General features: G+C 38.5%; 1 protein-coding gene across 5 annotated transcripts in view; it reads right to left on the bottom strand.

Annotated features, from left to right (window-relative positions):
- The window catches only part of RAPGEF6 (Rap guanine nucleotide exchange factor 6), a 178,722-nt gene that overhangs the window by 47,215 nt on the left and 104,049 nt on the right, over positions 1-27,458 (bottom strand). For all 5 annotated transcript variants that reach the window (XM_045822778.1, XM_045822788.1, XM_045822816.1 and 2 more), the window contains 9 exons: positions 26,859-27,036; positions 24,686-24,822; positions 22,402-22,560; positions 21,678-21,830; positions 19,278-19,442; positions 17,070-17,177; positions 14,789-14,992; positions 11,875-11,983; positions 5,254-5,494 (listed from right to left, as the gene is read on the bottom strand). In XM_045822778.1, the coding sequence (XP_045678734.1) occupies positions 5,254-5,494; positions 11,875-11,983; positions 14,789-14,992; positions 17,070-17,177; positions 19,278-19,442; positions 21,678-21,830; positions 22,402-22,560; positions 24,686-24,822; positions 26,859-27,036 (1,454 nt within the window). The remainder of the gene's footprint in view (positions 1-5,253; positions 5,495-11,874; positions 11,984-14,788; positions 14,993-17,069; positions 17,178-19,277; positions 19,443-21,677; positions 21,831-22,401; positions 22,561-24,685; positions 24,823-26,858; positions 27,037-27,458) is intronic.

Raw genomic sequence — 27,458 nt, 5'->3', positions numbered from 1 at the left:
AGGAAACTGTGCAAGATGAGTACAGAGGACTGGTAAATAAACAGCTGAAGGACTGTTAATAGCCAGACAAGGATGAGAGGGCCAGGACACGACAGAAAGCAGAGGAGTCGAGAAGGAGCATCAACACATGGAAGACAGCAAAGGTGCTTCAAAAGCAAGCTATGCCAGACACACTTGGGTTATCAGCTGCATGACCTGGGTTTTTGTTTCTAGATCATGATTTCTTTACCTAAAGATGTGAATACCACTCTCTCTCAGGACTACTGTAAGGATTAAATTAGGCAACGTAGGTAAACATTTGGCATGGAGGAAAATAGGATTCCTATTTTAAGAAGATGGTGAAGTATTTTTAGCAAAATTAAAACAGAATGGTAGAAACAGGATTTTAGGCAATTCACACTGAAATACAGTGGGGTGCAGGGTGGGTACAACAAGTAAAGGAACTATAGAAATAGAAAATGTTTTCCTGGGGGGGGGGGGCGACGAAGAAGGCAGTCTAATTTGACAGATAGGGCAAATGAAGTATCTTATTTAATAATTAATTTGTGCTTATGCTCAATTGGCTCCTTAGAATTAGGTGTGTACTCCTGCAGATCAGAGCTGCATGTTCTAAGACTAGTAGGTAAGAGGAAAAAGGGGGGGGGGGCTCCACAGATGTAATATTTCTAGCTTAATAAGTAATTTGGCAACAATTTAAATTATGTAGAAAATAAAAGGTTGTGTATGTGTGTTAAACAACTTAACAGTCTTTCTTTTATAAATTTTTGAAAATAAACCTGCCAGTTTTTGGACACAGATGGTCAGGTAACTGACCAAGGAAACAAACTGTTGAAGAAATTTGCTGGCTGTACTCATAATCAAAATAAAAACAATTTTAACAATATGGAAATTTACAATTTTCTATTAAAGGGAATTGGCTGTGTTAGCTGCAGAAGACTGAAATTTAGAGACTAAGAAAAAAGTGTGTGAAATACACAAAGTTCTCACCTCTCTAACTGATCTGAGCATTACTCCTGCTTTGTAATAAGCAATAAATAAGACACTGTACAGTTATAATAATGCAAAGCTGCTTACAAATTCATGTTAATCAAGGTGTGAACATGTGTAAATGAAAACTTTACTAATGTTAAGTATAACCCATGCTGTGACATGAATGAAAGAGTATCTAATTGGCAAAATATCCATGCTTGCTTGAAAGCTGAATTAATAAAGCCTATTTGCAAATAGTCATTTCTTACCAAAAGAGTCTCCTGAGGTGATGCAGTAACAGAAACAAGACAGTTTTGAAAATTCCTCAAAAATTCCCTGACACTAAATTTACTAAAAGCATATTTTAGTTTTATATTATGAGACTAAAAGGCTGTGTAAATATCAATATGCAAATAAAAAATAATCCCAATATTAAAAGCAAACCAAAAAAAGTACGCTGACAAGAAATGAGGAGAAAAACTAATTTCTGATAAGCAAATGGGACAGCCTACGTCTGGGACTACTACAGTGAGTAACAAAAAGATGTTACTTAGGCAATCTGTGATTAAAGAAAACAAAATAAAAGCTGACCGATTAAAAAAATTCGAGATTAGATTTCATGAATTGTGAAGTAGTTTCAGGTCAATAAAAACCACATTTCTATGTCTTAATTTACAGATGTTATTCAACATCAATAACTTTTTCACTTCTAATTTTCAGAAACATTCTTTTCTTTTAAAGTGATGTCACGGTTAGGGATTTTGAGAATTACTGTTCTTATCCCAACTATTTGCTCCTCCCTTCCATTCACCTTCTGTCCACACGCTTCCTCACAGTACTCTACTGCAACTCATCTCCTACTTAGAGAAGTGAGTGCCCCTTCCGAAGAGCCCTGGAACACAGGGGATGTTCAGAAATTGTGGAATTACACTCATTAAAAAGATAAATATTCAAAGTATAGAGCTTTAAAAATACAGAACACAAGCAAGAGAGGAAGCAAAAACTACCTATAAAACTGTACACCGCACTGAAAGCCACAATCAACGCCTGTCTCCTAGTCATTCTGCAGCATGCACAGCAATGATTTGTTGATTCCTCGCAGTTGAACACTTAGGGTATTTCCAGTTTTGCTTTACTGCTTTATAGGTAACATTCCTAAGAACACCCACGTATAAGGCTTCATCTAATTATTACTAGAAATGGAATTACTGATTCAAAGGTATGAACACTTTTAAAGTTCTTAATAAAAAACTCCCCAAATGCTCTATGGAAAAATTGCCTCATTTTATATTCCCACAGCTGTGGGAATACTAAGCCTGAGCTTAGTATCTATCCAACGTTATCAATTCTGGCCTTAACTATTCCCTTTGCCAACCTTGAACAGTTTCCTGTTCTAACTGTATATCCCTGATACAGAACATCTGATTCATATACTCTGTTTTTCTGTCAATGTTTTCTACCTGGTGAGTCTTTTGTGTGTGTAGCCAAAGGGGTTGTCTGAATTCATTTTTAATAATTAAGTGCCAAAAAATATGACATACATTCTCAAAAATGAAAAGTGGGCAGTATGAAAGGTATAATGACAAATTAATCCTCTCTGCAAAACAGACTCCAGTAGAAAACCTTTATGGTTCTTACTAAAATAATATTTTTTTGGTATACATATACATGGCTCGAATTAATAGTGTCTTACTTATTGGAAACATTTTAGTAGGGACAGCAGTTTGACATTAACTCCTGAAGGGCAGCGTTTCACTCATGTTTGTATCACAGCCAGCAGCCTCCTATTCACACAAAGCAAGAGCCTCAAGAAATACTTTTTGACTAATAAATGAAAAAAAAAAAATCCCTTCTGAGTATAAGTAAAACCATCCCTACTAGATCTTTCATTTTTTTGGTACCACTATAAAGAAATAATGCTTGAAAATACTAAAATGATTGCTCCTAGACACTTCAATTTCCATGCCTCTGCTGCAGCCAAAGACAGAACCTGAAGGGCTAGAGGGCATGTGGCCCTGTCCAAACGTCCACAGAGACACCGGGTCCCGTCAAAGACGTCATGAGCATATCTGGTCCGTGCCAAGTGGTCCTCAGTATCCTAGTCTGAATCCTGACCTGACCCACCCAGGCTACTGAGACAGGAAGGATTATTATTGGCAGTACAGCCACAACACAGTTATCAGACCGGTAAAACACGATAGCATTTCTTATGTATAAACCCTGTAAACCTAAAGTAAAAATAAGTGTTTTATAGGCTACTTGAACTGAGGGACATCTTCTAAGTGTGGATGTTTCTGGATGGGACCCAATGTCTGGCAAAAACGGCAAGCGGAGTAACGAAGCCCCCCCACCCCAAAAAGGGTGCTGTGGACAGGGCTGATTTCCCTGCCTGACGCCTCAGCAGAGCTGGGTGGAACATGCGGCCAACAAGCTCAAGTCAGTTACAATCAGTGCTCTCTGGCTTGTGATGACACATGTCACAACTGTGTCTCTGTTCAAAATGAGAACCACTTAAAGGAGATACACGGATTCCAGAGCAAACCCACTGGGCTTTCCGGAACTGGAACCCAGGGGACTGCCTCCTGAGCAATCCCCATGGACACGCTCTTCTGCCTCTCTTCCTCCTGCCCCTGCCTTTCCCCAGGGTCTTCATACAGCCACTTCTGGTCATCCTGCACCGTCCCCGACCTCTCTCATGTGGGCTGGCCCTCTTACCTTCTCCTTACTCAATGCTTACTTGTGAAAACAAGCCTTTTCTTACAGTGTTGCTGTGCTGCTACGGTATGCTCAATAATGTAAGAACTTTGCTATTTTAAAGTTCTGATTTTTACAGACCACTCACCTCAAGGACGGTAGTCATTCAGAAAGGAATGAGTAATAATCCTTCTAGAAATGAGTGACATTAAGAACAGAGCTTGGGATGTTTTAATTTTCTGTGAGCCCCAAATTAAAGGAACAGCAAATTTGTTTCCCCGACTGGAAATATCTCAAGAAGGAGAGTGTTTTCCCATCAGGAAATCTTTTGAGATCTTGATGTGAAAGATGACAGCTGACATTATTTCAAAGCTGCCTCCTCATTTGTCTCCTTGCCATTTTACTGCTAACTGTGCATACCCTCAACCCCAAACCACAAACAGGCTAACAGAAAAGTTCCTAAAAACACAAATCTTACCATATCACCTGTCTTCTCTGGCTCTCTACTATGACTTGAAGAAGTCCTTATCTTTGGCATAGTATTCAAAGTCCTTCATAGCTTAGCACTTACCTGTCTCTCTCTCTTCACCTTTAGGTGTGCACACACAAACACTCTAGTCAAAACGACCAGGCTTTTCTATGTATCAAAACATTTATTACTGTCTAAGCACCACTGGCCCTTCACATAGTCAACTCTTAAGGGACAAGAAACTTGTCCTACTTATCTTTCCCTATTTCTATCTCTGGACATGGTGCCTAGTATGTAATAAATATGGGAAGAATAGAGTGACTGATATGAACTGCTCAGAGGTAGGAGCTACTTCTTTTCAGCTCTGTAATCAGCACCTGTTGTAGTGCCAGGAATATCAGAAGCCAAGTATTTTCTTTGAGCATGGTTTGTTAGAATACACTTTCCTTCTTTCACTGATTAAGTGTGCTGGTCTACTACATGCTAAGTACTGTATTTGATTAGAACTTCTGATTAAGGAAGTAGATGATGTAAAATATACACAGATATAATATATACTAGAATCATTTCCAGCCATGGTACATCAGTGGACTGATTTCATCAATATTTTATAGACCTTAATTTACATGGAAAATCTTGAAATTTCACTCAGTTTTAGTGATATCTCATTTTGGAAATAAAAATAACTTTGATTAATAAGGTCAGCTTTAGAATTGAAGAGAGAATAAATAGTGCAATAAGAAAAAGATAATTTAAAAGACAAAAAATGTACAATTAGTGAATATGTCATAAAATTTAAGGTGTCCAAATTTGTAGGTCAAGAGAGTGAAACTACAGCAAAAGTGTACCAAAAGAAAAAAAAAGATTTTATAAAATAAAATGGGCAGTTTATTCTAAAATTCAAAACAAAGCTAATGGAGCACTATATAATCTAACAGTGGTAACTTCAATGGAAAATATGGGGAGACACACAGAATTTCTTCTTTCTTATTTATGATTGATTGTAGATTTTATGATACATTATTTGTAGAAAACCCAAAAGGGGCCAAACTTCCCTTCCCCAACATAAATTTTACAGACAGTAGGAAAATGCCCCAATGACTGAGAATGGCATTACATACCTAAACAGTTTGGGAGGCAAGATACTAAATCGTGTTTTATCCAAAATTTTCCTGATTTTGTTTCTTCCACCTGAAACAGTATTTGCTTTTACTTTCTTATGCCCCTTCTCCTGTGGTATCTGCTCAATATCTCCTGGTACATCCTGGATTGAATGGCGATTACTTCTTTTTTCAGCAATTTTGGGAATATGAGGAACACCAGATTTTTCTTGTTCAGTCCTACTAAGCAACTCTTTAAAAACTGTGGAAATAAATAAATAAACTGTCATTTCTTCCGATTAGAAAGTTTTTATATAAACAACAAATTTTAAGGATAAACATAGTCACACTCTCTCACTTGGACTTTCACAGTCTTAGTCATGAAATTTACAGCATCCTTTATCAATTATACCCACCTTTCCTTTCAGTTGTTATACCTGACTATATTCCTGCTGTTGTCCAAACGTGATTTAAAAAAGTGAGGAAAATGGAAAGGAAGCGGGCAGACTACCAGCATATTTAAGAAGTTCAGGGTTCTTATTTAGGAAATAACCAATACAATTGCTAATCAACTCAGATTTTATTGAAATATATATTTAGATTGTATTACTTAGGTTATATCTAATGATGAGATGAAATGAGGTATAAATACTATATCAGGCTCAGTTTTGCAAAAACCATTCATTTAAAATATGGGAAGAACTTTACTTGACCTGTTTTTACCAGAAATAGCACTAAATTTGGTAACATATGACAATTTCCTCAGTGTCACATGCATAAGACTTAGGTCAGCCAGTAAAATAAAGCAACTAAAAAACATTCACTACAGTGATCTGAAGTATAGAAAGCCAAATATCCTCAGAGAACTTTCTGTCAACTCTAAGTCCAGTGAGTTATTTCATCCTTGAAGAGGATGCAAGTGCATCGGCAGACTTGCCTGTTTAGCAATCTGTTCGCCTCGATGCAATTTTTCACCTTGTGAGAGGAGTGTATCTCCCTGGAATCAGGCAAAAGAAAGATATATCTGTACAAAGGCTAAGTATCTAGAAGCTATTAATAACTCATTTTCCAGTTAAAATAATGACAAGAGAAAGTTTTTTAGTTGTTTTAAATGTCTGTTCTTAAACAAGACAGATTAACTACTAGAGAAAAAAAAAACATTAAAAGATAAATGCTGAAGCAGAAGGTGACTTTCCTAAGCATCATGGTGCCTGCGGGGTCTGAATGATAGCTAGATGGTGGCTCTGCACTTCTGTGCAGCCAGGCTGGTGGCCCGGGAGGTGTGGCCCCAAGCGGCAGTGCTCTGCACCATCACTGGAGGCCAGCTGTGAGTCATACAATGTGCTCACCGAAGCTCCAACCAAGTTCAGTTTTCCACAACATCCAGGACTAATGAGTAATCTTCAAATGGACAACACCCTTAAGAACTGACACATTACAACCATATATAATTTGGTTTTCAAGTTGTAAAATCGGACTATTTGAAAATTTCAGCCAGAACGATTTCATATTACCGAAGCATATTGCAAGCTTTTGAAAAGCACATTTTCTGTCTTCAAAATAATGGAAATCTCTGGGAGTCATCTTTCAAAGATACTCTGTCCTTGATTAAAATGCAATAACTTCCCTTCAGGTTCTTTTTTTAAGTTTAACTTCAAGCCATGTGGTAAAGAGAAATGCTTTTCTGAGCTAAAATCAAGATATCCAGTCATTTAAAAAACATTACTGACCTATAAATATAGCACGGGCACTAGGCTAGGTGTCGGCAGAGTGTTCCTGTTGTGGAACACGCAGTTGGTCTGAGATGCAGAGAGAACACCAGTGACAGAGGACACAGCGAGAGGGCCTAATTAAGACAGCAGGGATGGGAAACCTTCCCTAATTAAGTCACTGTGTAAGAAGAGGTCAATAAGGTGAGCAGATTCTAACTAGGAGGGGAAGGATAAACTATTTCCAGGTAGAGAAAATCTCTAGTTGGAAGGCCCTGTGGTAAAAGGAAATGTTCAAGAAATGAAGACTAGAGATCAAGGTGGAAACGCTGCCTGATCACGCTCCGGTGAGGTGTTTGCGTTTTCTGGTAAAAGCAGCAGGTCTCTGAATGGGCTGCAGATACCCAGGCTGTGTTGTATTTGTAAGGCCGCTCGACAGTTGTACAAAGTGGTTTATATCTTCACTGGACTTGAGTATGTAATTTCATGTAAAAATCTGTGGAGCTTCTGATTTGTAAATGAAAATGAGAAATGATTGTGTTGAATTAAAAAAAAGTTAAGGACTAAAATGAACTGATGGTGAGCAAATGTAACTATAATACAATACCATTAAACAGCAGTATCAGATAAAACATGCAGGTCAGAAATGAGGGTGCCCAAGAATCAATAAAAGTTTAACGTATGTGATTAAAAATTTCTCACTCTATGTGTGTGTGTATCACAAATGAAAAGCACAACAAATAAGTAAAGTCAAAGGACAAATAACTTGGGGACAGTATTTACAACCCTTAAGACAATAGGATATTCAAATGAATCAAGAAGTAACTCAATATAAAACTGGACGACTGAAGACCATTTACATATCAGAAAATTAACGGATATACAGAAGTGCTCACCCACCCTCATTACTACAGAGTGTGCAGCACTAACCATTCTTATGAATGGTTATTCATACACTGATGAATGAAGTGTAGTAGGCAGAGCAGGGTAAACTTCTGGAAAGTAAAATTCTCTAGTAATTGTCAGAGTAATTTCACTTTGAGAAATGTGTAGGCGTCTATATAAGCACACAATGTAAGTACAAAGAATTTTCATTACATCACTATAAACAGCAAAACTGATGAGCCAAATGATCGATCCATCAGCGTGACAGCAGCTCAACATACAACAATAATGCGGTGACATCCTGTGCATTCTACACCACTGAGTCTGGATGGACTGAGTGGAAAGGTGCAGAACACTATACACAGTACAGTTCCCCAGCGCATCTTTCTTTAGTGTTTTAATTATCAAAACATGTCTGTGTATTAACTGTATTAAAAAAATTAGGATTCCCAGCCAAGGTGGAGGCATAGGTGGACGCACTGTGCCTCCTCCCACAACCAAGATAGGGACAACAACAATTTAGAAATAGAATAACAACCAGAACTGACAGAAAACTGATCTGAATGGAAGTTGGACAACCAAAAAGTTAAAATAGACACGTTCATCCAGACCGTTAGGAGGGGCGGAGTTGGGCAGCCGGGCGTGGGTCACGGCTCGGAGAGTAGAGCGTTGGGACCAGGCGAGTAAGGCATCCAGGACACACAAGACCGCGGTGGGTGGACCCTGAGCGTGCAAGTGGCAGCTGGCAGACCCCAGCTGAGGGGTGGTAACCAGCAGACCCAGCAAGGCAGTGATTGTGAAGCAAGGCACTGCGTGCAACCCAGAATCACAGCGCTGGGAAATAGAGCCTTGGGGCACTGATGAAAACACCTGTGGGGGTTGAGGTGCAGGGAGAGACTCCCAGCCTCATAGGAGAGGTCCTTGGAAGGCCCCAAGGTGTGCACAAGCCCACCTACACGGGAATTGGTACCAGAGGGGCCCAGTTTGCTCAGGGGAAGCAGTGGAAGGGACTGAGGTCGGAGGGAGAACAGAGCAAGTGCCCGTTGTTCCCTCTTAGACTCCGCCCCCACACACAGCACCACAACCCAGCAAATGGGTTGCCCCACCCTGGTGAACACCTAAGGCTCCGCCCCTCGTACCTAACAGGCGAGACCAGACCAAAGGGGGGGCAGGGAAGATGGTTCAAACAGAATTGAAAGCTGTGCAACCAGTACTTTTAAGTGACAGAGATAGCCAACCTATCAGATGCACAGTTCAAAGCACTGGTGATCAGGATGCTCACAGATTTGGTTGATTTTGGTTGCAAATTAGATGAAAAGATGAAGGCTACAATAAGTGAAATGAAGAAAAATACATAGGGAACCAATAGTGATGGAATGAAAGCTGGGTCTCACATCAATGGAGTGGACCAGAAGGAAGAAAGAAATATACAACCAGACAAGAATGAAGAAACAAGAATTCAAAAAAATGAGGAGAGGCTTAGGAACCTCCAAACAACTTTAAACATCTCAACATCCAAATTATAGGGGTACCAGAAGGAGAAAAGGAAGAGCAACAAGTGGAAAACTTATTTGAACAAATAATAAAGGAAAACTTCCCCATTCTGGCAAAGGAAATGGACTTCTAGGAAGTCCAGGAAGCTCAGAGAGTCCCAAAGAAGTTGGACCCAAGGAGGAATACACCAAGGCACATCATGATTGCATTATCCAAGGTAAAAATGAAGGAGAGAATCCTAGAAGCAGCAAGAGATAAGGGGACAGTAACCTACAAAGGAGTTCCTATCAGACTGTCAGCTGCTTTCTCAAAAGAGACCTTCCAGGCAAGAAGGGGCTGGAAAGAAGTATTCCAAGTCATGAAAGACAAGGACCTACATCCCAGATTGCGCTATCCAGCCAAGCTTTCATTTAGCATGGAAGGGCAGATAAAGTGCTTCTCAGATAAGGTCAAGTTCAAGGAGGCCATCATCACCAAGCCCTTATTATATGAAATGTTAAAGGGACTTATCTAAGAAAAAGAAGACAAAAAAACATGTATAGTAAAATGACAGCAAACTGACAATTATTAACAATCATACCTAAAACAAAACCAAAAGAAACTAAGCAAACAACTAGAACAGGAACAGAACCACAGAAATGGAGATCACATGGAGGGTTAGCAACAGCAGGGTGGGAGGAGGAGAGAGGGGCAAAAGGTACAGAGAATAAGTAGCATAGATGGTAGGTAGAAAAAAGACAGGGGGAGGGCAAGAATAGTATGGGAAATGTACAAGCTAAAGAACTTAGGACACATGGACATGAGCTAAGGTGGGGAATGCGGGTGGGAGAGGGTGTGCAGGGTGGAGGGGAGTGAAGGGGGGAAATGGGACAACTGTAATAGCATAATCAATAAAATATATTTAAAAAATTTAAATGCTAATAAGAAGTTATCTGAGTGGGGGATTGTAAAAGGTGATAGAAAGCTGTGAAAGCCCAGAGGAAGAGATGAACCGAAGTTCCGGAGCAGGAAGAGGGTGACTGAGAGTACCGGCTGCTTTCTTCTGTGGGGACGTCTGCTGCGTCTAAACGTGCGCTGTGGATCAGGCAGAGGGACTCCACTGGGGACAGCGAGTCTGGCAGGGCTGGGAGTACTGCCCTGAAAACTGCAACTGAGCCAAACCCATAACCAGCATCACTCCTGTCCACGGGACATCTCTGTTAGCAGTAGTGTTGCATCCTTCGGATCTATTCTTCTACTGTCTCCCAAGGTCCACATTGTTAAACACTGTATTATATAATTTTTGTACCTTTATACATAATATTTTATACTGGTCAGGAATTATTAATGTGCCGGGCACAAAAATTAAAGGTGTTAGAACCCTAGGAAAAAGAGACTAAATAATTTGGTCTTGGTGACTGAGCAAGCTCTGCTTTCAATTTTTCATAATCAGAACACTTTCAGTTTAACCCAAAAGCTGATGTCTCTAGATACTAGTTCCAACCTCCAGGAAACCCAAAATCTGGCAAGGCTTACTTATTTGCTGCTTATTTAATATAATGTTAGGAATCGTGAACAGTTATTTACCAGAGTTCACATGACACAATCCAGTAAAAGGAACTCAAGTGAAATGAGGAAAAATAATGTGTTTCATTTTTCATTATGACTAAGTGCAGGATAAAGCGGAGCCAAAGAGGAAAAAACAGAACACTTCCTTTTCCACAGACATAGCTTCTAAATTCAATTCGTATTTTTTAACTTTCAACCTAAATGACCTAGAGGAATTTCCCCCGATACTTTGTAAGGACTCAAATTTTCTTTGATAGTTTTCTATTGTTATACTGTTGCCATTCTCAGAATTTCAAGGAAAATCTAATGGTATTCAATTAAACCAAACTACAGAAAGTCATTCCTAAATGTTTAAAAAAATAAACTATGTTAAAAGGACAGGCTTAATCCTTGCCTCAAATATAAAGAGGATCAAAGCACACTTCAGGCACAGTAATCAATATTTTTACATAAAAGTACAGCATGTTAAAAATTTATAATTTACTGCTTAATTACATCAATGTTTTACTCAATTTACATCCATGAAACAGCTAATCTGGCATTCAAGTTACTATTTCCGAAAGCTAGCTAAAAACATCAGAAGTAGACTGACTTGTGGATTTGCACATTCAGCGGGGTGGGGTGGGGGGAGGGCAGGGGGCTACCTGACTCCTAAGTTTCCTCAGGCTGGTTCTAAATCTCGACCAGTGTCTCAGTGTCTTCCAGCAAAGCACAGCATACCACAGGTGCTCAGGGGGCATTTTATAAATGATCTACTGAGTACACTGGTACACGTGCTTTAGAATATATTAAGATATCAAAATAATAATTACATACAAATAATAAAAACTAAAATCCTAGAACACATATCTCAACACCAAAGATCCTAAAAATGTTCAAGTGGCTTAGACAGCAACATGTTTTTACATTTACTATGTTTGTTTTCATTGTAATGACCCTTTTCCATCACAATAAATAAATAAATAAATAAATAAAAAGTTTAGAGAGTTTTTTCAACAAAACTTACCAAAAATGTTGGTCTTTACAGTAAGTGCAAGGTGAGTATTATTCCTTAAAATTTCAAGGGCCTTCACAAATGTAATATTCTCAAAGTTCTGTCCATTTACTTCCATTATCTTCAGAAAAGTATTTGAAAAATACAAATTAAGAAAAAACAGTATTGGTTACCTTTAAAACTTTAAATTTAATGAAAAAAAATAAAAAAGAAATGAAACTTGAATAAAATATACCTCTAAGTGAACAACAGTTATCTCTTGCAAGAAGTGGGATGACTTTAATTTTTTTATCTATATTCTGTTTCCCTAAATCTCTACTATGTTTTTTAAAAAGTTTGTTCTCTCTGGAATCATATTAGGGAAATTTAAAAATAACACATGTTGGTTTATAGGAAGAAAAAATTTTAGTCATGTCATTAGCTCATAAAAATTGCCTCTGTGTGTGTATTAGCACAAATTTTAGTGAAACTTTCTGAATGCAAATTTACTGCATTTACAACAGAGATAAAAGTGGCACTTTAAATCCTTGTAATAACACTGCCTGCCATTGACTGAAGCTGGCAGTCCAAAAGCAACTAGCACTGAGTGAGGTTTGGTTCTTCCTCCATGACACACTGCTGAGCCTTCACAGAAGTACCTCAGAATCACACAGGAAACTTATTTAAAAATACTATTAATAATTCCAAGGAAAAAGAATAGAGATAAACATAATGAGCAAAAAAGCATCAGCACAGAGGACTGATCTCAGATATTGACCGAAAAGTTCCAAAAAGATTTCAAAAGAAAGTGTGAGAAACAAAATATTACGGGAAAAAAAAATCCCAGAGGTAAAATTCCCAGAGTTAAAAAAGTCTTGCCTACATACTGAACGGGATCATCTAGTGCATACAAAAAAGAGTAAATAAAGATTTTTAAACATATCATGAACACTCTGAATTCCAAGGACTGAAAACAAGAAACTGCAAGCATCGTGCAGGGGCCTGGGGAGGGACCGAAGGTTGGTTCCGACCTGTCTTGATGAACAAACACTAAGATGATGTGATATTTATCCGTGTTTAAAAGTTCTAGGGGACAAATAACAGCGACCAAGAATTTTATACTACAATAAACAAAAGCATCATCAGATGTGCAGTGACACACGAAACTAATAGCACCTATTTGCCCTTTTTGAAAAGAGTACTGGAAAACACTGTGAGATCAATCGAAATGACGGGAAACTTAATGTAAATGTCAAAAGTATTCTTAAAAAAGAATGTTAAAAATGACTTAATATTCTGGATCTAAAATCTCAGATAATCTCAACAATATTTGGGAGGATTGAAGGAAAAAGTAAAAGCATGGTAAATCTCTCTCTTTCAGGAATGAAATCATTGAATTTCAGTGGTTTTTTTTTGTGAAAAATGAGATTCTTAAATGTGTTTACAATAAAATCCTGGAAGAGTAAATATACTGACTCCATGATCCTAAGTACCTGATATTCTTAATAAGTAGCCTGAGGCAAGGCCCAGAAATCTATTTTTTAAAAAGCTCCCTTAAGGAAAAAGGGGGATCACTGTAACCTTACACAGCTGTTTCCTAACCCCTTGCCTTATTGACATCTGGGCTGGATAACTCTGTTTTGGAGGCTGTTCTATTGGGGGGTGTTGTAGGCTGCTATCCACTAGATGCCAGTATTAATCCCCAAGTCGTTACCATTAAACATGTCTCCAGGCATTGCCAAATGTCCCCTGGGGGGCCAGGTCACCCCAGTCAAGAACCGCTGTTCCAAGGAACAGAACAACTTCTAATGTGAATGCCTCAACATTTTTAAAAATAATAGTAAGGTTCAGTTAAAAGTAAAATAAAGCCACATTCCATATTAATGCGTGAACTCACAAAAATTTTAAAATGAGAAAAAGTAAGCTTCCCAAGTAATTCAGCCAGATCTGGGAAATCATGCTTTGCTGCGCATGAGAATCATCTAGAGGGCTTCGTTAGCAAATACACATTCCCAGACTTCATCTCTGGAGGATGTGATTAATATGATTAACAGGACTGGTGTGAGCCTAGGAACTGCATTTTTCAGTGATAAAGTTGCAGCAAATCACATTTTAATACATTACTCTACAGTTTCCTAATGCCTATAAGGAGAGACTAAATCTCTACTAACCTTCTCCCAGTGCCTTCTTTCCCTTGGTCTCTGACCTGGCTCACTGCTTACGACTGCAGTTCTGCTAGCACACCAACATTACTGAAGTTAAACCACCCTTCACAGCAACCTCAAGCCACCTGATTTTAGTGCCGTGAGGGCAAGTGCTTGGTCGCTCCAAGCATGCAAGGGTGCTGGCTTGCACACTGAGCTTTCTGGAATACTCCAAAGTTGCCAGGCACAGAGCCTCCTATCCCAGGAGGGTGGGCAGGACCCTGTGAAAATGTGTCGTGCTGGCAGTGCCCAGACGACCACACTGTTTCTGGCCACACTCTATCAAACTTTGCATTAGAAGTAATAGACATATGACAAATACATTTTTAAAGTAAGCTGTTTAAAATACCATATCTAAAAAAGCAGTTCTAACAGAATTTCCTTAAAGTGACCATGCTTATCTGAAGAACTCCCACATGAAAGAAAAGAGCAGACACATCACTTGTGACAACTGGCTGGTTATTCACTTACCTCAGTGATTTCCACCTGGTGCGCCGCAAGGATTCTGAAAACATGCAACACCTGACCATTCAGTAAGGGGATGATCTCTTTTCTCTTAGATTGTCAAATTAAAAAAATGACAAGAACCAACACAAAAATAGCCACCCAGGGTGAAGGAGTCAAAGTTATACCTACATTTTTTTGTCAGACTGGCAAAAACAGTCCTTTCTGGTGTGCTGTGGAATTTCAGTAATTAGTGCATGTGTGCCATGAGAGGGAGAAGCTGAACATCACTGACTTACCTGATCCCCACGTTTCAGCCCTGCATCAGCAGCTTTGCTACCCGGCTCTACTCCTTCGACAAAAATGCCAAAGCCCTTCTCACTCCCTCCATTAAGGCTGAAATGCAGAGGGGACTCCCGGGAGGCCTTCTGCAGCACAACCTGCCTCCACTTAGCCTTTGCAGCACATGCGATATTCAATAACCGGAGATGACCATTCATTTTCTAGAAAGCAGAAAAGAGGAAAATGTATACAAATGTTTGTATTGACTCCTGCAGGCTTTTAAAAAATCACCTACAATTATTAGAAGAAGAGCTACATTTGAAATACGGACTCCAGAACGTGTGAGCCAGGTAAATAAAACTGATTGAGGGGTATCTTTCACCCCAGAGCACTCTCAAGAATCTCTCTTAACGTGAAAACTTCTAGATAATCACAGGTCAGAAAAGACTTCAAAGTGGTACCTCATTTAGAGGGGAATGACGAGAAAATTACTCATTCCTTAGCCTTCCCTAATATATAATATTCTATCTTGCATAGCTCCTGGCTGTTATAGAAAACCCAAGTCTTTTTTAAACCTTTATTTACAACCTCAAAGGACACGAACTACCATTCCAAATATTGTTTGTTATTCAAAGATACATTCATGTCTCCAATTCTTCAAGGAATGTTATTCCTCTATTATTTTAGAACTTCCTTAAACTTAGTCATATTCTAATTTCTAGGTTCTAACACTAGTTTAATATACAGCTACTCTCAAATAGTATAATATGTATAAATCTTATGTCCATAACAGAAGCTAAAGTTTAAAGTAGAATTCCATAAATAATTGATGACTAGAGGATTACTTAAAAAAAAAAAAATCCCATGACTCTAAGAAGCTTCTACTTTCCGTGAGCCCCTTGATGATCTACCCAGCCAGCACTGGAAAGCTGGGTGACGGTGGCCTCTGTAACCTCTAGTCAAGCTCCCCAGTTCCGTTCCTTCTCCCCACTTTGCATACTGCAGATGTGATGCTCAAAAGGCTGCAGGAACCAAGCGGTAGGAAAAGGGACAAGAATCTGCCAATTTCCCCATCTTCATAAAACTCAATCCACTTACACACTATGAGCAATAGCAATAATTCGTGAGCGTTTTATGTGCCAGGTTTGTTCTCAGATTGTTACATTCATTAGCTCATTATAATCCTCACAACATTTCCAAGAAACCAGTGACTACCATCTATAAAATAAGACAACTGAGGCACAGAAGTTTAGGTGACTTGTCCAAGTTCACACATAACAAGTGACGGGTTTTGGGTGTAAATTCAGGGAGTGATTCCTCAGCTGTATTATGATTTACTTCCTAAAACTGCACTTGTTTGAAGCAGACAACCCCATTGCAGTTCAAAGTTTTATATCTAGCAGGGAGAATAAAATGGATTTACAAATTGCTACTGTTAAAGTTAAAAGGACTATCTTCAAGTTAAGGTGACTATCTTCAAGTTAAGGTGACTATCTTAGGTGCTGGATATTTAGAACAACTGAAATCACCTGCAGAAGGGAGACTTAGGAAGTCTAATGTAGATCTGATGTAGGAGATAGGCCTTGAAGTTTCAAACAGGACTGGAAGAGTAAAATTCCAGCTTCAGAGAATTGGAAAAGAATGTGAAGTAATCTGGTTGGCTATGATCAAGGGCGAACATGAAAAAGCGGAAAATGTAGCTGATGGACCTGAATATATGGGTGAGAAATAATTTTGGTAAAAAATGCTTTGGTTTATTGACAGAGAGAGTAACATCGATCTTGTGATTTAAAACAATCTTCTGGCCACAAAGAATGGGCCAGAAGGAAGAAAAGGCTGGAACCAAAATTAGGAGGCTGTTATGACAGATAGGGCATAAGGAAATGAAGCCCTAAACTGGGAATTGAAGAAGAAATGGCTGAGCGAGAGACCGTGGGAAACAGGTTTATGCCTAAAATCAGCAACCCAGGTGACTTAAGCAGCTGACTGGACATCTTGGCCAGGGCACTCACGTAAGAGAGGGGACCGCATATTCACCACAGTTTGTAAGTCTAGGTGGCTGGGAAAAACATTACCATTAATCCTAAAGCAGAAATCGGAGAGTTAGGAGGAAGCATGATGTTTATCTGGGTTGGAGAGGCAGAGGATGAGCGGAAAAATAAAATATGGATTTGGAAGTTCTCAGAACAGACATTCAAGACATAGGAGAGGATGAAACCTGTTCTGAGTTGCTGTTCTTGGAGAAATGGGGGCAGAATCCCTAAACTCTAAAAAAAGATAAGTTATTTTGAGCCTTACTGTATCTTCCAGGTTTTTCTCAAATTCCTCCAGAAACCGAGTCATAGCAGGATCACCTTCAAAATCATTAAAATGATTGTTTACCCATAACAACACAATCCGCGTGACCTGTGGAAACATGAAGGAGGCAGCGTACAGTTATGAGAGGCATTTGTTTTCCAAAGCAAGTTCCAAAAGCACATCTAACCCTGAGCTCCTTGGCTCCCTCTGCCCACCTTCCTGTACACAGCAGTTCACTCTAACAGAGAGACAGGGTTTAGTTTGAGCTACTGTTTCCCTGGGTACCCAAGTAACCCAGAGTTGACCCAGCGCCCTCAGTGCGGACACAGAAGCCTGGAGGTTCAGATGACAGTAAGCACATGGGGTGTGTATTTCGGACAGTACCTTAGAATACCAGCTTCTAAGGGCAGGCAGCCAGTATCAAAAGTGTTTCTAGAGCCAAGAACATATTTAACCAAAATGATAACAAAAACATATCTGAAACTTCACTTGTAAACGCTGAATTTTCAAAGTTGTAAAATGATTTTACTCTGTGCCATAGATTAACAGAATTAAAAACTAACAAGTGAAAGTTGAAGTGAATAATGTGCTTCGCTAACAATGTCATTGAAGTTACATACTTTAAAAACTGCGGTGGAGCACATGTTAAACCCACCATTCACCTACTTCGCGTGCTGGCATGCAGCACACCCGCAGTGGTGCGCAACCTCGCCCAGCACCCGGTTCCACAGCATCTCCCCCCGCCCCCCAGTCCCAGTGAGCAGTCCTCGCCTGCTCTGGCTGCTCTCCAACCACTGACTGGCTTTTCTGTCTTTGGGTATTCACCTATTTTGGATATTCATATAATATATGAACTTTTGTGTCTGGCTTTCCACTTAGCATATTGTTTTCACAGACCATACATACATTTCATTCCTTTTTATGACTAATATTTCATTATACGGCTACACCACATTCTAATTTTGATAAAACTCAATTTATTTTTTTCCTTTGTTGCTTGTGCTTTGGGTGTCCTATTTAAAAAAAATAAAATCTAAAGTTATGATTTTTTTTACCCCTTCAAAGAGTTTTATAGTTTTAGTTCTTGTATTCAAGTCTCTGTTCCCTTCTGAGTTAAATTTATATATGGTGTAAAGTAAGGACCCAACTTTATTCTTTTGCATGTGAATATCTAGTTGTCTTCAAATCATTTTTGTTTATTTTTGGCATCTTTTATTTACTCAGCAAAGTAACTATTTGTAACTTTAAAATGTGTGTGTGGGGGTGTAAGCCTGTAGTTTTGGACACTCTAGTTTCCTAAACAACAGACTTCCACAGTCCACCTACATCTAACTTATTTCTTTAAGACAAAACTACCTGGCTGGCGTAGCTCAGTGGACTGAGCGTGGGCTGCGAACCAAAGTGTCGCAGGTTCGATTCCCAGCCAGGGTACATGCCTGGGTTGCAGGCTATAACCCCCAGCAACCGCACATTGATGTTTCTCTCTCTCTCTATCTCCCTCCCTTTCCTCTCTAAAAATAAAGAAATAAAATCTTTAAAAAAAAAAAGACAAAACTAGACATATTAGGCAATTATGGCTCTACTTTTATGTTTCTTAAAATAACTGAATTTCTCCTATTTTCAAGGTATTACTAGTCTTTCCATTAATTGTATAAATACCCCATGAAAGAAGGTAATCTATTTAAAATAGCAAACAATGTTTAATGCAAAAATACTCAAAAGTATATTTAAATAAGTCACAGCAGATATAAATTAAGGTAAAAAAGACCAACTGTTTTGAATGATTATACACATAAGAAAAATTCACATATTCTATTTGGGGGCTTACAAATAATCTAAGCTCTCTTGAAAAAAATATACTTGGTGCATACTCTTTCTAAACTGTTAATCAACTTTTAAACCTCCTTCAGAAACAACTAAATATTCTGAGAAAGCTCAGACCCTGCCATGTGCCTGGCACGCTTCCTGAATTTACGGCTCTACCAGAGCCTGGTTTCAGCTGCGTCTCTTAAGTATCCTACCCACGTTTCCCTCGCTGTCATGTCACGATAGCAGCTACACAGCGATACATTAACACTGGTTCATTCTTTTTTAAAGTGAATCAAATCATATCAAAATAAAATAAACATTTACCACTTGCAAAAGGTTTTATGAATAAAATTTAAAGGTCAAAATCACTTTCATGCTTTTTAGTTTTATAAAACCAACCTTATCCCTTAAGCTGTCAATTTTAAACCATTCCAAAAGTTTGATCCCAACATCCAAAGGGCTTGGAAGAAATGTCCTATAAGTTAATAGAAAATCTTCTATGTAAGTTGGGTCCACAATGGAATGCTCTTCTATTAAATGCATGATGAGACGCTCAGGCGTGGCCTAAAAATCCAAGCATAGAAAAGATGAGAAAATAAACAAATAGCTCAAAAACCAAAGAACTCCTATTAATCACTTCTCTTTGTAGCCACTCTATTAGACAAGTCCTTAAAGAGCTTTTAAAACACTCGCACTGGAGTTCGACAGTCTCCACAGGTTGTAATGCCTCAGCACCCAGAGGGTGAGAGAGTGACAAGGCAGGGGAATAAAGGTTCACTTGGCTGTATGTTTTTATTGGCATTTCCTCACAGCAGGGCTTCTGACCTTCACTGACTGACCCCCAGCGTGGACTGTCCTTTCCAATTCTACTGCAAGGGAAAGTGAGACGCTGACTGTCTCAGGGAAAGGAAGGAAAGGTGAGAGTTAAAGAAAAACAACAACAAACCTCCCTCCAAATTTAATCATATTCCAGATTTTCTTCTGCCTGCCTCTGACTAGAGAAACAACACACCCATTCAGCAGAGCATGCTTTACTGTTACTTCCCAGAATAGAAGTTTCCTCTTCTATGGCTTCTCTATGCTAGCTCACCATCTTTAGAGGAACCAGAAGTCCTAAAGAGTTTTTACATTAATTCAGAGTTTTAACTGCTTGCCTGCCTTCAAATTTATAAAAAGAAATATAAACAACATTTACCTACTGCTCATCTCTGAGGTTCAAAATCAATGTTAAAACTTATTACCTTTGCAAGCCTTTTCAAAAGTGGGTACACCGAACAAATACAGAAATAAATCAGATGTTAAGCCAAGTATAAAAACCAACTGCTACCTGCTACCTCAAATTTCAATTTGCTTCATTCATCCAAACAATTCATGGGTCAGAAAAGCTGTATAGAAAACATATGCTAATACTAACAATGTGCGTATCTAAGAATTTACTTTTTAAAAAAGGCAAGTACCCACTGCCAACAATGTATATAAAGCATTCCTCTAGCAGGGAGTCACAAGTAAGGCTCTTCATGGAACCTATTTGATATATATGGGACCAGGCACCACACGCCGTTCCTGGTCTTCTCCACCCTCCAAACACTCTGGAAGTACCAAACTGGTTTTATCATTTAGTCTTTTAGACCAATCACAATTTGAAGTCACTTAAATCTGGTTCTTAGGTCATGTGCGGCAAAGTCATGGGTGGAAATGATCAACATGTTAAAGAAAGGCCATTATTCCAATTGGCTAAATCAGCAATTTTCAACCAGCATACTTGAATGGTTTTTAAAACACGCAATACCTGACTATTTAGTCAGGGGCACTGACCTCTTTGCCCTCAGATTGTCAAATTAAAAAAATGACAACAGCCAACAAAACAACAGCCATCCAGTGTGAATAAATTGAAATTATACATATTTTTTGTCAGATTGGCAAAAAACTATATATATTTTTTGGTGTGCCACAGAATTCTAATTAGTTTATGTGTGCCATGAGATGAAAAAGGTTGAAAATTGCTGGGCTAAATCACTGTGGCAGGACACCCATGGAGACGTGAAGATAAGCCCCAGAGTCACTCGAAGGCCTGTCACTGGGGTGCACATTAGCATCCACTAAGGGGGGGTGCTGGGGACAGGGGGTGCAGAGTTCGCAGGGGAAGGGCATAGCTGCATGCAGAGACTGGTTACAATGAGCAAATAAGTAACTATACAGAGCATAAAAAGAGCCACTGTTGGGGAAGATATTTATAAATATGGAAAGGAGTGCCTTGAAAAAAATGTGGTATAGTAATGAAATTGGCAGTATTGGTATGAACTCAACGATAGTTAGATAGATGGCTAGATGTTTGAAAGCTACAGATGTGTGTGCATTTACAGTTAATACATTTCCTAGCTGTCTGAGGAGAGGCTCCAGAGATCCACTAAGCACTCTGTATCTTCACCAATGTTTCATTATGCCTTTATGGGTGGTCCTGTTGTTTTCTGTTGTGTTTCAGAAATACTGTTATCTTCGATGAAATTAACTCCCGTTATCAATGGATCGTTAAAAAATTTTAAGAAGAAAAACTTTGACCAGTATATCCTAAAATAACTTTCTATCCATACTGATATTAAACAGCAATGCCACTCTTCTTCATTAAAATGTGTAAAAACCAGCTCAGGGAAAGGCAGAAAGAACCCAGACAGTCATTTAAATTACACTTCAAAGTCAGTGAGGCACCTTGTACCACTCAAAAAGTGGTCTGAAGCCCTCTGGTCAAGATGAAAGCCTCACCCCATCAGTGACCAGAGTTACAGTAAGTAAAACACCCACCTTGATGACAATGTGTCCTTTCCTGGTTCCGCTGCGGTCCAGTTCGCGGTGCTCATGCACCATAACAATTTCTCCCTCTTCCTCAACTTTATGGGTATTTTTTTCCACATGATTTAAAATTCTCCAGTAGTCCTGCTGAGCGATGCAGACGAACTGCCCGAGAACGACATGGGGACAACCAATGAATCTATAGTACATGAACACATCACTGCGCACTAAGGCAGAGCACAGAGGTAAGAAAGCCAAGGGCATCAGTTCTTTTTTGTTCAATCCCTTTGATCCGTAACAAAAATCAAGATGAAATAAATAATTCACGCACAAAGAGACGAAGAAGTTTTTGAATCTGAATTGTGCTCTAAAAGGAGAAGTGAAAAACCACTCTCAAAACTGACGCTATGCAAAGAAAACAGAAGGCGGGAGTTAGAAACCACTCACAAGTTCCTACTCCGTTCCTTCATTTTCACAAAGGAAAAAGGAGTCAGCTGGCTAGTATCAGAGAGGAAATTTCACAAGCCAACATTCATTTGTTACATGCTCTTTTAAAAGTTCACAATTTGTTCAGTTTCACAAACGTGTAAGTAAGATACAAAATCTAATTTCCTTTATTACCCTTGAGCTTTTGAAACTTGCAATTCTCAAAGACATTTTACTTTAAGGAAGGAAAAACAGGCCCAGCCATTTTAAGTCAACAAACAAGAGTGCCAAACCAAAGAGATTGGCTTACCTGACAATCATCCACTTTGGTCCTCACCACTCCATTCATGTACTGCTTATCCAGAGTGGGAGTAATTCCAAAACTATTGCCCATAAAGAGATTTTCGACTTTTCCATCTGAATGGCTGATTTCTACAGTGCCATTTAAAATAACATACCATGAGTCAAGCTATAGAGAAAAAGACAGGTTTTAAGAATCATTTTTTTACAAAAGGCAGTTATATGTTAACTTTGAAAATAATAAATATATAGAACTTGTATAATTAAAATAAAGAGATACTCTCATTATACCACTAAATACTGTCAGTAACACCTACTGCCCATCTATGCAAACCACTGAAGCCTAATTTACTCTTTCCTCTTTTAGTCACCAGGTGAGTTCTGAGACTTCCATAACTGACCAAATAATGTAATGGTTAAGACCACAAGGTCTTGGAATCTGAGTCCAGACCCTGACACTGACTAGCTGAGTGACCTTAAGCAAGGTATTTAACCTCTCTGGGCCTGTTTCGCTGTTGCTAAAATGGGCAAAACAGTACCTATCACAGAACTTTTATATTCATTGAAGTTTTACAAATTATTTGCTTCGAACGATGCCTGGCACACGGCAAGCACCCAAAAGTCGGGGGGGGGGGGGGTAGAAGATAGCTAGCGATTATCAGAAAGACTACTAAAAGCCTAAATTTTAAGACATATCTAATAGGACAGTGTTCAAAGTTTTTCCTAATGTTAAAAAAACACTGCCTTCATTTCTATTAGCAGCATTTAATGTTTGAAGGAGAGATTCTAAAGGTCTACTCTACCAATGAAAGACTACTTTTTCTCATTCAGTATCTAAACTTTCAACAGTGTTAATGTGACTTAAGGGAAATTTGAATGATTAGTTCTGAAGGAGAATCAGTGGTGGTAATACTTTTTCGAAAGTGTGTTTTTTCCCTATTCTCTACTTTGAATATAAACTATATTCATGTGGATTATATAAACTGAGGACAAGGACTGTGCCTGGCTCTCCCACCATGATATACTTACTCCCTGTGTCTAAATTAGCACCTGGCACAAAGTAGGCATGTAACAAATTTTTGCCGACAGAACTGTAGAAAATTAATAGAATATAAAAATTTGTAAAAATAGAATACAAAAATTTGTGAAAAATAGAAAATAAAACTGTTTACACAGTACTTAAAAGTTTACCTCTCTCATGTTTGTATTATTTGAAATACAAATAATTGAAATATTATTATTATTCAATATTATATTACTGAAATATTAAGACTATCCTGCCTTTTAAAAGCATACTTACTATACTCATGTGTTCATCAGAATTTATTTTTTTAGCATATCCTGTGTGCCAGATGTGCTCAAGGGTAAGGGGAGAAAGCATGTAAACAAAGGTCAAGATAACACCTGCTTTCAGAGAATTTCCATCAAACTTTAAAATGACTTGAATACTTCCATAATAATATATGTCATGGCAGTATAATTTAGTTAACCACTGCTTATAATTAAGATAGCTTTTATTGTTTCCAATTTTGGCATAAGTCTTTGAGTTTCATATTATGTCCAAGGAAAGACACTCAGTAAAGGAAATAACAGGTTAGAAACTGTTGATACTTTGATGTCCATGTTAAAAATTTCTAAATGACTTTCCAGAGATACTACTGGCAGTATATAATGTTCACTGACTAACATCTCAGCATTAATTTTTATTAGTTTGGTAAGAAAATTAGTAAAGTACTTCCTAACAGCAATACCTTTCAATTTCACTGCCTTCGCCCTCTACCAACCCACAAGCTGCCACTGAGCCTTTCTGAACGTGGAATCACCACAGGAATGCCTCAGCCGACAGGCCACCAGGAGGCACCGGTATCAACACAGCTCCTTCAGTCTTTTTTGTTTTTACAAGTATAATATACAGTAAGGTGAGGAGACCTGAGTATATACCTGATAAACATTTTAAACAATAATGATGATATAAACAGGTAGAATTATTAAGAATTTTTAAAAAGTCTTACAACTTAATTTGAGAAGTGAAAACAAATGTGGTTCGATGAAGATTATCAAACATTTATTCTCTGAAAGATCCATTGCTAGGAAATCAAAATTAAGACACAGTACAGAGACCAAAACCAAAAGTAATAACATATCTCAAGAAATTATAACTATCCCAAACTTGGCATTCATTAAGAAAAATTGTATAAATTTTAAATTAGGATTTATACAAGTTTATGAAAGTAAACTTGTCTAAAAATTGCCTCCCCTACTACACAATGTGTAACATCTACTTGCTAACTCACCTCTTGTCCGTCTTCAAGAATCACGGCTCCAGCCTGCTCCACCACTTCAAAAATCATTACTGAGCAGAGCTCTCTCCTCACACTCATGGTCATGTTTGCAAAAGCAGGGAGCTGGTGCATGAACTCCAGTAACTGTTCTATTGAAACACAGAAATTGTAGTACGGAGACCATCAAGGACTACACTTTAAAGATACAATAAAATCTAGAATTCAATGCCTAATGTCCCCATCAATTTAGGAATTTATGCTGCTAAAGTAGAGAAACCAAGGCACAAGACAACTGCTGATTAAACAAAACCAGCTGTTTGGTTACCAGATGTACTCAGGCGCACATGAAAACACAGGCACACTGGAAGACACTGGAACGCACAACCCCCAGACAGTCAGGAAAACACACGGAGTTAGATGAGGCTGGAGAGTTTGTCTAATTTTCCTAGTCTGAGATGCCACTCCATGCTGATTAGTACAGTGATGCCCTCTGATCTAACAGATTAGTGAAAAAGCTTCTTGTCCAGTTCTTACTGGGCCAGAGTTTTTAAGAAAAAATGTTATTGATACATGGCAGTGATTAATTAGAGATAACAAATATGAATTCTACTTCAAGATCTGTCACAGCAACACAAGGTAATTCTCTTTAATTTACCCAACAAATGTTGATGAGTGCCTGCCTTAGGCCATTCCTGGTACAAATACTACAGGAGCAATTAAGATAAATATAAGGGAGGGGCACATATATGCAGTCAGCTAAGGGCTGAGACAAAAATAACTGTAAAGTGCTATCTACCTGCAGACAATTGGGCATTAGCTATATTTCAATTTTTTAAAAGCTTTGTGAAAACAGCATAGGATGTAATGCTTTATCATAAAAAAATGCACTTTCAGTTTCTGTCCAGATACTGTTCACAGGAATCTAAACTGCAGATTACTTCACTCTCTGTCATTAGAGTAACCAGCAATGTTCAGATGTACCGAGCTTTACTCACACAGATCAAGACTATTAATACTGGTATTTTCTGATTTGAACAGCAATGTGACTATTACAACAGGGAAATCTAAAACAAAATCTTAAATGAATCATAACAATATATAACGACATTAAGTAATCTCTGCCTTTAAGGACAACATCACCATCTTTAGTATTATATAACCACCTTAAGTATAGTAACTACTTCTGTAAGAAATTGCATAAAAGGAAATCCATAGTTTAACAAAAAATATGCATATTTTTCAAGCCAGAAGAGTAAAAATAGGATTTTGACAACATAAAACTTGTTTTGAAAAGCTAATTCATAGACATGGGACAGTGATGCACTTTTTTTTCAAATGTCTTATGTCATGAAGGGGAAAATCACTTTAATGGAATCAAAGCTTTTGTTTTATGAATTTGGGCAGCCAGGATGTGAGTGAAGGCGATCTGACTATGACGTTTGTCACCCTAGTGATCACCAGGGTTGACTCAGTTGATCTGGCAGGCTGAGCAGGTGTCCCTTTCCTCTCTCACAGCTCCATGAACATGGCTCCCAAAGCTGAGCACTTGGTCAAAGACGAAAACCTTTACCAAGAGAGGAGGACTGTTCTTCAGTTAAGGGCATACAAATACCTAGGCTCCCCTGCTACACCCTCTAAACATGCTCTCAAATTGGGGCAGCCAGACTCAAAGATGGCTCTCAGCCGTTCCTCCCACTTAATATTCCCCTCCCATCTTACATGAAGGGTTGCTGTGTGTGACAAACAGAACTTGGAAGAAATAATGATGTATCACTCTTGAAGCCTGATCCTAAAAGACATTGTGTCACCTGCCTTAGTCTCCCTTGGAGTGTTTGCTTTGGGTGAAGCTCACTGCCACATTTAAGCAGCCTCCGGAGAGGTCCACATAGTGCAGACCTGACTGAGGTCTTGGGCCAAAAGCCATGTAAGTAGTCATGCTGGAAACAGGACCTCTGGCTCAGGCCAGCAAAGCCTCGGAGGACTGCCAACATTCTGATTACGACCTCGTGCCACTAAGCCAGGACCACTCAGCTACACGACTCCTGAATTCCAGACCCACAACAGGTAGGAGAAAATAAACGTGTGTTGTTTTTAAGTCACTAGGTTTTGGGGTAATCTGTTATGCAGCAATATCTAAAAACTGTAAAATTCTTATTGTACACACACACACATATTTTTTTTTTACCAATGTCGTCATCAGTTTTGTCTGCAGGTTCTTTTTCAAGACATTCACGAACAAGATCTCGCCCATGTAATGGATCTGTTCGATCAATTTCTTCATCTTCCTCCTCTTCATCTTCAGAATCAACAGGTCCCTCAGGAAGACGGGTTAAATCCACATCTCCTACCTCGCTTTCCGTAGCCTACAGAAAGAAATCTCGATCAGTTATCATTTCATGTTATAAAAATTATATGCCCCACAGTGTGAATTAATTAAAACTATCCCTCAATACTAAATATTATACAGAATTAGGCAATAGTGTATGTTGTGTCAAAAACAAAATGATACTTATTTATATAAGGTTTCTCTTTGCCTAAAATACAGTCTCATCACTCCACAGTGTGACACCTTGGTGGTAAATCTGACGTGGGGAAAATGGTTAGGAGACTCAAATATCACTCAGTGTTTTAATACCTGTTTTCCAAAAAACACTTGTATTTCCGAAAAGTACATTCCCTAAAACATGAAGTGCATGAAAGATACATTTTACCAACAATCATTTTACAAAGTACTTATTAGTCTCCCCTGGGTGTTATAAATAAAATATCATTCTTTTATCACTGA

Source organism: Phyllostomus hastatus, unplaced genomic scaffold (assembly GCF_019186645.2).
Source record: "Phyllostomus hastatus isolate PE091 unplaced genomic scaffold, TTU_PhHast_1.1 phas_contig_150, whole genome shotgun sequence".
NCBI classification, from domain to species: Eukaryota; Metazoa; Chordata; class Mammalia; order Chiroptera; family Phyllostomidae; genus Phyllostomus; species Phyllostomus hastatus.
Note: the sequence above shows the minus strand (reverse complement) of the source record. Positions and strands in the feature narration are given on the sequence as shown.